The 11,013-nt window shown below is 38.2% G+C and overlaps 1 protein-coding gene across 1 annotated transcript; it reads left to right on the forward strand.

Annotated features, from left to right (window-relative positions):
* The first annotated feature begins 1,214 nt into the window (after positions 1-1,214).
* LOC139949923 (mRNA turnover protein 4 homolog) lies at positions 1,215-10,784 on the forward strand. Its single transcript, XM_071948499.1, has 7 exons — positions 1,215-1,371; positions 2,756-2,814; positions 3,473-3,576; positions 4,029-4,178; positions 4,634-4,785; positions 5,896-5,972; positions 7,272-10,784. Exons 1-7 carry the CDS (start codon positions 1,344-1,346, stop codon positions 7,470-7,472), a joined length of 771 nt encoding a protein of 256 aa, XP_071804600.1. The 5' UTR covers positions 1,215-1,343; the 3' UTR covers positions 7,473-10,784.
* Positions 10,785-11,013: the final 229 nt, after the last annotated feature.

Consider the following 11,013-nt stretch of genomic DNA (forward strand, 5'->3'; position numbering starts at 1 on the left):
GCTGCATAGTGCTGGAAAAGACGTCGGACCGGACCACTTTTCAAACTGACCCCATGTCTTTAGTTGTTTTGCTAAAGTCGACATTGCCGGAAAAATGCAAGAAAACCCCTTTTTGAAACGTACAGCTCACGACGAGGACGAATGTACTTGCACGTACGTCACGTGTGTTCGATGTTCGATCGAGGCAAAGTCTGCCTCGATTGACGTCACAAAAGGGGTAGGCGGAGTCACCCCACCCAACTTCATTAAATTTTTAAAACATTATAAATCGTTAAAAACAACTTATTATTCAAAAAATTATATTCTAATGTTTGAAGATTTTTTTGGTTATATTTTCAGGTGACTTTAATAAAATTCAAAGTCAGTTATAGAGGGGGGGGGGTAATCAGGGTGTGGGGGGGGGCGGCAGAACTAATTTGGTGTTCTTTTGAAATTGAAACGTGAACAACAGGAGTAGCGAGAAGGTTTCTTTTTAATAATAAGGGGGTGAATTGGGGCCTACAGTTGCCTTGGATCGGTCGAGTTGGTCTTTTAAAAGCATTTGTAACCGTTTGTTATAAAATGCTTATGGTTGGAGAGATGTTTTAAAAGTAGAATACAATGACATGCCTCGAAATTGAATGGTTGTCTTTTAGCTCGTCGACTAACACGGTCGGCCATTATTTTATGGGGAGCATTTTTTTTTACTCCCATAATGGCCGACCGTGTTAGTTCGCAAAGTAAAAGGAAAACCACGCAATTTCGAGGCAAATTTAATTTTGTGTGGGTCATTGTATTCTACTTTTAAAACATCTATCCAACCATATGCATTTGACAAAAAACGGTTCCACTACGCTTTTTAAAGACCAACTCGACCGACCAAGTCAACGTGTTCCTTTAATATTTACTGCAAGGACTGTTTTGCACGGGGCGGACACAACTGCATATGCAAATGTGTCCGCAATTACATTATGCAGCAGCGTCCGGGCGGACACGATTGCATGTGCAAAACCGTATGGCGGACATTATTGCATATGCAATAATGTCTTCCGGATAGTATTGCATGAGGCGACGGCCGTGGCCACCGAGTTACTGTGTGGAATCGATTCCAAATGAATTGTATCCAGATCAACTCATGCGGAGTCGATAATCCCTGCCAGTCGGGCACCTGCAGATGGTTTGATCCCCAGACGTCTTTTCCCACGCCGTTGACACACTGTATTACTATTGCGAAACACGTGTAAAATTTGTAGTGTGATTCTGATGCTGATCTTTTTCGTTCTGTATTTACATTCCATGTGCTGTGGCTGTGTTGTTTCTAATAAATTTTGTTTCTAAATCGCATTATAGAATAGGATTCAGAAATGCCGAAGTCAAAAAGAGACAGAAAAGGTAAGTTTAATCATGTAATGGAAGTCAGTTACACACTGCCAATGCCAGTGCAGTGCAACCGGCTGGTCATGACGACGGTCGCAAACTCACAACTTAACTCTCAGTCTCATTTGTTTCTCAACCAGCAATCAGCATGACGACCAGCCAAATGTTGAAAATGTAAATTGTAATGTTGTAAACTGGTGAATAGATGACAGTGTGTGTGTGTGTGTGTGTGTGAGTGACCGTTAGCTCCATGACCATGGTGTTACCATCATGGAGGAGAAACATCATAAAATAATGGTGAAGGGAACTTTCAATTTCTATTATATTAATAAATTTTGGATAAAAATGTATTGTATTCTTTGTATTTTTAAATTTCATTGTTAGTTTGAAGAAATTGTTATCTAAGAGAATCATTAAAACATGGCGGCGCCCAAGAGTATGTCACAGTAAATGTAATTTGTGTACACGTTTTTTTTTGACCAATTTTCAAATCATCACATCTGGACAAAGTCATCATTTAGTAAGCCCTGTTATGTGTCATAGTAATTCCACAAATGTCAGGAATAAAATGAGGTATGTTGGAGTAGTATTGGACTTTTTTAAGTGGGAGAAATTTGCAATCAAACTACCTCGCATTTTGCGACCTTTGAAAACTTAGCGTTTAAGACATGTATCGAAGGTGGGCTGTAATGGTGACAGTGATGAGACCGATGTTAAAAGCGGAGCCATTAACAGCTCAAGGTGGGCTAGTTATCCGCTAGCTATCCATATATTATAATAAATAAACACGGCTGGTCTTAAATTTAGCATATTTATAATTTATTGATGGTGAGTATTGGACTCGAAAATTCATTATTTGGTGTTGGATTGAACATTTTAATCTGGCATAATAATATGGCGGATGGTCGTGGTCCGAGAGAGTGAATGCGTTCATTTCAATATCATGTGTAAACTTGCCTCTAGTAAAGTATGCACCGGTGGTCGTGGTTCAAATCCCGCTCTAGTCATAGAAACATGGAACATACAAAAATACCTCCATTTCAAATGTTTTTTGTTTGACTGTCACCCCAAGTTAGGGAATAAAAACATTACAACTAGTTTGGAAATTAGATAAGCCACACATGGGAATACTGTGGGAGTTAAAAAAAAAAAAAAAAAAGAAAAAAAAAAAAGGAGAACAAGAAGTTACAGTGAGTGATAAACAAATTTATAAAGATTGAAAAAATAAAACCCCCAATAACTGTCAGTCGGTGAGTTGTCTGGTCTGGTTGTGAACAAACGGATAAACAGATTTTCATTTGTTTATGCAGACTTGTCATTTTCAGGAATAAAGAGCTGATCTGCTGGAAACTTGAAATCCATGAGTTTACTTTAATTATTGCTTGCTCTTTACACACAGTGTCGTTGACAAACACGCGGAAGAAAGGTCTGGAACTGAAGCAGAAGTTGATTGAAGAGGTACAGTAGTGGCCTTCTTTTTCCATTTAAGAAACATCAGGGCCTTTTTTCATTAAGGCTGTAAGCAGGAAAGGCATTCTGCTCTACAAGCCAGGCTCCTAGTGGATGATACTCGTGCCTACATGTCCTTATGTACTGTGAAGGGGTAACCCCTTTGCAGCACCAGGAGTAGGTGGTCACGTGCCCCTGGTGGCAGTTGAATGTGGTTTACAGCCCAAATAGTTTTAAAGGCAGTGGACACTATTGGTAATTACTCAAAATAATTATCGGCATAAAACCTCATTTGGTAATAAGTATTGGGGAGAGGTTGATAATTTAAAACATTGTGAGAAACAGCTCCCTCTGAAGTGACATAGTTTTCGAGAAAGAAGTAAATTTCTACAAATTTGATTTCGAGACCGCAAGTTTAGAATTTGAGGTCTCGAAATCAAGCATCTGAAAGCACATGACTTCGTGTGACAAGGGTGTTTTTCTGTCATTATCTCACAACTTCGATGACTAATCGAGCTCAAATTTTCACAGGTTTGTAATTTTTTTGTCTTCATAGGTTGAGATACACCAAGTGAGAAGACTTGTCTTTGACAATTACCAATAGTGTCCAGAGTCTTTTACAAAACAGTTTAAACAAATTACATTGTGTTTATATTTTTTCCTACAGGTTCGAGGATGTGTAGACAAGTACGCTAGAATCTTCCTCTTTTCTGTTGAAAACATGCGCAACAGTAAAATAAAAGACGTCAGAAACATGTGGAAACACAGCAGGTAATTATACGCACAGGTAGTAAACAGAAATTTAGCAATTGGTGGATGAGTACGTAAGCGCTCGCCTCTCACCAATGTGGCCCTGGTTCGACTTAAGGCCAAGGTCATGTGAATAATGTGTTAGGGTGGTGGTCAGGTTGGCATAGACCTTTATCACGCCGACACAATCTTGGTCATGTTCCCTGTTTCCAACAGTAATGGAGATTGCTAACATTCATTGCGCAAACATGGCACTAGACTATTGTTTCGTCCAGCCTCAGTTTGGCAACTATGAGTTGGAATGGAGTAAAATCAAGATGGCCACACCGTGATAAAGGTCTCTAAGTGGTATCTTTCTTTACCTCTAGGATCCCAGTTCAAATTATGCTCCGTGAAGCATTAGGCAAGGTGTTTGCCTTGTTGTTTACTCATGCAGTTGTAATTTTAAAAGCATATTTCCACTTGCTTTACAGGTTCTTCTTTGGTAAGAACAAAGTGATCGCCATGGCCCTCGGTAAAGAAAGAGAAAGTGAATACAGAGACGGTTTGCACATGCTCAGTAGAAGACTGCAAGGCAATGTGGGATTGCTATTCACCAACGAATCCAAAGAGGCAGTTAATGAGTAAGTTGAAATCACAATGCAGCCCTAGAGACTGTCTTAAAGACGCTAGACACCTTTCGGTAATTGTCATAGACCAGTCTTCTTACTTGGTGTATCTCAACATGCACAAAATAACAAACCTGTTCTGGCTTCTGTAAATGCCCCAATATTGGTTTGCTCCGTATCCTTTACATATGTTCTTTTCATTTTCATATTTTTTTCTTGGCCAGTTCTTGACTGTCTTTGACTTAAATAGCTATAGTATTTATTTGGTTAGGTTGTATTTAATTTGTCATGATGTGAACTGCAGTTTGTATTATATTTTAAGTATTGTTGTAACCCTTCCTGAGGGTGATGGGGCATGTTCCTTTTTGGAAGAAAAAAAAACAAAATCATATTAAATTATTCTCTTTTTTTCACCAATGTGGAAATAATAATATTGGTTAAATTGAATTGAATTTTATTTATTTCCATAGATGGTTTGAGACGTTTGTAGAGCCCGATTTTGCAAGATCAGGAAACCTAGCCAAGTCTACCGTGGTTCTTGATGAGGGACCACTCAGTCAGTTCTCTCACTCTATGGAACCTCATCTCAGACAGCTCGGACTTCCAACTTCACTAAAGAAAGGTCAGTGTCGGTGAACGGTTAAAGGGTTTGGGTATTTTTTGTACCATAAAAATCACAAACGTTCTCAGATTTACATTTAACGTTGAGGTTTAAGGTCAAAGATGTCAGAAGAATTCCCTTAAATATTACTTGCTGAGGTGTTGTAGTTTTTGAGAAATGAGTAAAACAGTTTAATGAACCTTATTTTAGCAAGTACATACAATGGATTTTCTGCGACTCTCCTGAAAACATTGCTCTGTGATTTCCACTTTTTGTTCAAAAAAACCTGATGACTAATGAAGCTGAAACTTCTATAAGTAGATTATATCACACACATGTTCACTCACAGTGAGTCAGGATTCAGGTTATAGCCAAAAACGGGATTCACAAAAGGTATCGACACCTTTTAAGAGCACCAGACTGGAGCTCTGGTGTTTCTGATCAGCAGAGTATTGGTTCAAGTTTCGATCTTGGTACTTTGAGCAAGATACTTTACCATACTTGCTTTGTGCTTTGGTTAGGACATTAAGCCATAACCGCAATTTACAGGTATCATGTAAAACAGATAAAACTATGTATACATATTTATAAAATAGGTTATTCACTACCTTGTGTATATATATTAACCTTCAAGAATTCAGGTACTTTTTCAAAATGTCCACAGATTTACTTTAAACTTACAGGGTTGAAGATAATGATAGTGAAAAGCTTCCCTATATTACTAACTGAATTTGTGTAGTTTTATTACTAACTGAGGTTGTGTAGTTTTTGAGAAATGAGTAAAACAAGTCACAAAATAATGTTCGTCTCAGGAAGACGAACATTATTTTAGCATGTAAAATCCCATTAACCAGTTATGATATTATACCAAAACCATAGCATAACTGGTTAATACGTTTTTACATGCTAAAACTGAGACGCAAATTTTTGTTTTACTCATTTCTCAAAAACTACAGCACCTCAGTAGGTAAAATTTAAAGGGAAGCTTTCTACTATCATAATCTGCAAACTGTGTAAGTTTAATGTAAATCTGTGGACAGTGTGTTCTGTGTTAGGAAAAAGTATGTAGACCCTTTAATGGACTGGAAATAAAGTGAATTGAATTGAATTGGATTGATGTTTGCTCTACAGGTGTAATAACGCTAGTTGGTGAACACACAGTATGTAAAGAAGGAGAGTCATTGACACCTGAACAGGCTAGAATACTGGTAAGATATTAAACTTGCACAGAGCTTAGTAGAGCTTTCTGTGAATTGCTTTGTATCAAATCCTCATTTTATTCTAGAAATATTTTAATTTTTAGGGGTGATTGAGTCAAGAAATGTAAAGTTGTGTGTGGCCAGCTTGTGTTGATCTTTTGGCCCTTCATACAAGACTGTGTTGTGCAGTGTGTACAATTTTGTGTATTGTTTATAGTATTGGAGGTTTAAAGGCAGTGGACACTATTGGTAACTACTCAAAATAATTTTAGCGTAAAACCTTACTTGGTGACAAGTAATGGGGAGAGGTTGATGGTATAAAACATTGTGAGAAACGGCTCCCTCTGAAGTGACATAGTTTCGAGAAAGAAGTAATTTTCGTTGAATTTGATTTGAAGACCTCAAGTTTATAATTTAAGGTCACGAAATCAACCATCTAAACGCACACAACTTCGTGCGACGAGGTTGTTTTTTCTTTCATTATTATCTCGCAACTTCGACGACCGATTGAGCTCAAATTTTCACAGGTTTGTTATTTTATGCATATGTTGAGATACACCAAGTGAGAAGACTGGTCTTTGACAATTACCATTAGTGTCCACAGCCTTTAAAATCAGTACAGGGGATTATTTTTGTGACCAGTGGTCTAGTGCACTAGGCTTAAGTTCTGGAGGCAAAAGCCTTGGGGTGTGGGGGTTCAAATCCCAGTCATGACATTTTGTGGCCTTTCAGTGACTCTCCAGCAGGACCACTTAGCTTGCCTATTCACTGGTTTGTAAGGTTTTTCACTAGTTTATATGTCATATTACACCCTGTTAAAATAGGCGCTCCAGAGTCGCGCCCAACCAAATTGATGAGGAGCGACTCTTGGTCAACCCAAATACTTTTTGGTTTCATATAGGAAAACTTCACATACATGTAACATTTACATTATGTTCAGCTTATGACAAGATCGACATCTGAAACCAAGGCGCTTCAGTCAATCTTTCGACTTCTAGCACGTCCAGTCGCTCCTAACTATTGCAGACGTCAAACTTTTCATGCACTTCATTCAATAATTTGGTTCGGCGCGACTCAAAAAATGTTAGACTTGTACATTCTATTGCTTGAAGTTACTCAGGCAATGTTATCCTGTTGCAGAAACTGCTGGGAAATAGTGTGGTTGATTTTAAGATTGACCTTGGGCGTTTTAACTTGTGTTTGGCCAGCAGGCCACTGTTGAGGGAGAAAGCTATAAATGTGTTGCAATGTTTGAAAATATTACATTTTGTTACCTGTAGTTACTTATGCAATGTCATCATTTTGCAGAAACTGCTAGGCAACACCATGGTTGATTTCAAGATTGACCTCCTGGGCATGTGGTCCAACAATGGCACATTTGAAGATTTCAAAACTTCTGAGATCACAGAGGCAACAAGTTATAGAACAACACAGGAGGATGGAAGTGATGGGGAGCAGGAAGAGGCAGAGAGTGGGGAGGAGGAGGAGGAGGATGTGGAGGAGGAATAGAGAAACAACCTTCTACAGATAATGACTTTTATATTTAAATGAAGCCACACACAAGCTTGTATACGCCTGAAACTGTAGACCGCCTATTGTCCCTCTCTCGTTATACTCCTTTTGGTTTTGCACACGTAGTCCATTTGTGGACCTTTCCAGAACTGTGGACTCTATTGTCCTCTCGTGTTAGAGATCTCAGGTTTGAATGTGTATACCTACTCACATGGGTACCTATGAGTGCCGCTCCAGATTTTTAGGGGTTAAGGCCATCTGCTGAAAATACCCTTGGTTCATCTAGATTTAAAAAAAAAAACGGCAGGCGATCTCTCAAAACGCTATGATTGATCCTATCAGGAGTTTAGGCCGATTTTCTCGACCCATACTAAGGATGGGTTTAATGTGTCCCAACGTCTATGGTTATGGAACTTAACGCATCCTAACTCCTAAGATAAATCCTAAGTCAGGAAGAGCTCGGTGAAATCGAAGGCTGTCCTTATTCCTCATCTGAAAATTGTTCATATCATTAACTCCATATGAAGTTTGTTATCATTTGATCTTATAACCTAATCTTAAAAAATATATCGAATGAAAGACTGCTTTAATTTAGATCCTGCAGCAGTGTGATCAAGTGTTTTTATTCTTTGTTGACGATTTTAATATTTTTTAAAACACCTGTAAATGTAAGGCGATCCTGACATACACACAAATACTATTACTTTGTACATTGCTCTTAAATCACACTGTATATTAAATTTGGTCCACACACAACACAGTCATTGTGTCCCACAAACATTCATTTATTGGGTCTTTCCCTACAGGATCAAGTAGCAGAAAACTGCAAACAACTTAAAACGTGTATAGCGCCCTCTTGTGTGGAAAGATCTTGTATACCATTTTCTTGTTGATGGGGATCGTTAGGAGAACAAGTTTGTGTTGAATGGGCGGCTGCAGTTTGTGCTGCCACAGCATCTTGTAAAATGTAACTGGTGGCTGTGTAAATGCATACAAATGTTTCTTAAATTTGCTATCATAGCTCCAAATGCCTTGAAGAAACCAACAGCTCCTTGAGACATCTGGGTGTGAAAGCAAAATTCAAACATTGTTTTCTCAGGGCAAGTCGTACCATTTTGAGGAATATTACTCAACTTAGTAAACAATAATATGATGCCATAAGGTGTTCCAAATAAAAAAGATATTTAAAAAGTAGGATATTTTGAAGTGCATGAAATGTGACATTTACGTAAAAGTGTCACGTAAAATCTCATCATGAACCGAACGTAACCGTACGTATCGGGCCAAACAGGAAGTAAAATGTGCAAATTTAATTGTTGCCCACAACTTGTTAATCAAGAATTGTCTGATGTTACAAATGTGTCATCATTATAAAGTGACAAAGCGCCGAGTTTTTTTTTAAAGGTAGTGGACACCATTGGTAATTACTGAAAATAATTATTGGTAAAAAACCTTACTTGATAACGAGTAATGGAGAACTGTTGATAGTATAAGACATTGTGAGGAACGGCTCCCTCTGAAGTGATGTAGTTTTCGAGAAAGAAGTAACTGTCCACGAATTTGATTTCTAAACCTCAGATTTATAATTTGAGGTCACTAAATCAAGCATCTGAAACCACACAACTTCGTTGACAAGGGTGTTTTTTGTTTCATTATTAACTGTCAACTTCGACGACTAATTGAGCTCAAATTTTCACAGGTTTGTTATTTTATGCATATGTTGAGATACCCTAAGTTGGAAGACTGGTCTTTGACAATTACCAATAGTGTCCAGGGTCTTAAAGTACACAGCAGAACAAAGTCCGTCAAGAATTACAATTGATTTTATTCTCTCACAATACTCTCGCGAGACTGCAGCATGCTCAATGCAAATTTACAAAACAGCTTGCAGCTTCTCCCGAATACGAGCAGAGTGTACGGTTCGAAACGTCTAGACCCCACCGGGTCTTTACGGAGCCAACACTCCCTCAGAGGAAATCAATTTTTTTATTTTTTTGTACTCTTTAGCATTTATAGTTACTTCTTAGTTTTCCGCTTCAAACACCGTTTGTCTTGCAGTCACAAAATTCAGTCCGTTCTTTCTTTACAAGTTATGTATACCCTGCTCTACAAAGTAGCACTCAAACTTGCTGAGCATGAAATTTTAGCATTTTATATGAGGATTACTAACTAAATGTCAACGTGATTTTCAGGATGAGCAAACAACAGCTGAATACCAGTAACACGCACTACGCAACAAGTAGCCTTGCTCAAGGCAGTCGCATTATTCGCTCTGAAAAGACCTTTTGCCTTTGAATATCAGTTGACAAATACAATGCAGTTCCTTATTGACAAGGTTGTGGTGGTGGCTTGTATGAGTGGTTTTCATTGTATGACTCATGGTCTTTTCTTCTCTATATGGTTTTTATTACATGGTGTTACCGCAAACTCTTCTATATCTATATGGTATAGTTGTAGATGCATCATGGCGGGAGAAAAACATCTTTGTATGTCATGCGTGCATTCCTCCATGGTTTGTCCACCCTCCATGGTTAATTCGGCAGATCCCTAAAGTCACCTGGAAATATAATTTGTTTTCTTTCAAACATAAGAGTATATGCTTAGGGACAATAAAACAATTTGTTTAGTAATCGTTTGTCACGATTTATATGTTTAAAAAATATATAAAGTTGTTTGGGGACTGACTTCGCCTACCCCTTTTGTGACGTCAATCGAGGCAGACTTTGCCTGCAATGCGTATAGTAAACACACGTGCAAAGTACATGTACGTCCAAGTCGTGAGTTGGTACATTTCAAAAAGTGTTTTTCTGCATTCAGCAGCAATACACCTGGTCGGCATTCCCTGGAAAAAAAAAAAAAAAAAATTGAAACGTACAAACTCACGACTTGGTCCGTACATGAACTTTGCAATTGTGTTTACTCTACGCATTACAGGCAAAGTCTGCCTCGATTGATGTCACGAACAGCGTCCTCTCGGGTCGGGGTCTACTCTTAAAGATTTGTAAATAACATAATAACTGATTTCATTATAACACGAGGACTAGCATCATAATTACAACGTAGCTGGTAGATTTGTCCCTGAATTGGAAGCTGCTGTACTATTAGTGTAACGTTGTAGTGTAGTACTAGTATGGCAAGAGTTAGTTTATGGGATTGAACTTCACTTGTAGTTGTTGTTCAGCCCATTTCAGCCACACGCCATCTTCTACCATCTTGTATGTTTTCGACAACACATATTCTCGATCCCCAACTTTGATTTACCGCGAGAAACGTAATAAATAATATATGTCTACATTAAGACAAAATAAACAGCTGGGTTTCTTTATCTTATCTGGTCTGTGTTTGTGCTTCAATGGGATGGGGTGTGTTGTACTGTACATATTATGCCCAACACCTAAGAATTCTTACCAAGTAGCCATCTTGCCGGAAACCCATGACACCATACTTTTTTAACCTTTCTCAAACACATTTCACATGGTCTAATTTTCTTCCTTCCATTTCTCAACCTATGATTGATGCATTAACCGCGGTTGTTATA

Source organism: Asterias amurensis, chromosome 17 (genome assembly GCF_032118995.1).
Source record: "Asterias amurensis chromosome 17, ASM3211899v1".
NCBI lineage: Eukaryota > Metazoa > Echinodermata > Asteroidea > Forcipulatida > Asteriidae > Asterias > Asterias amurensis.

Coding starts and splice junctions, on each gene's coding strand:
- LOC139949923 (XM_071948499.1), top strand. CDS start 1,344: ATGCCGAAGTCAAAAAGAGACAGAAAAG. Junction 4,179..4,633: donor TCCAAAGAGGCAGTTAATGA/GTAAGTTGAAAT, acceptor TTATTTCCATAG/ATGGTTTGAGACGTTTGTAG. Junction 4,786..5,895: donor TCCAACTTCACTAAAGAAAG/GTCAGTGTCGGT, acceptor TTTGCTCTACAG/GTGTAATAACGCTAGTTGGT.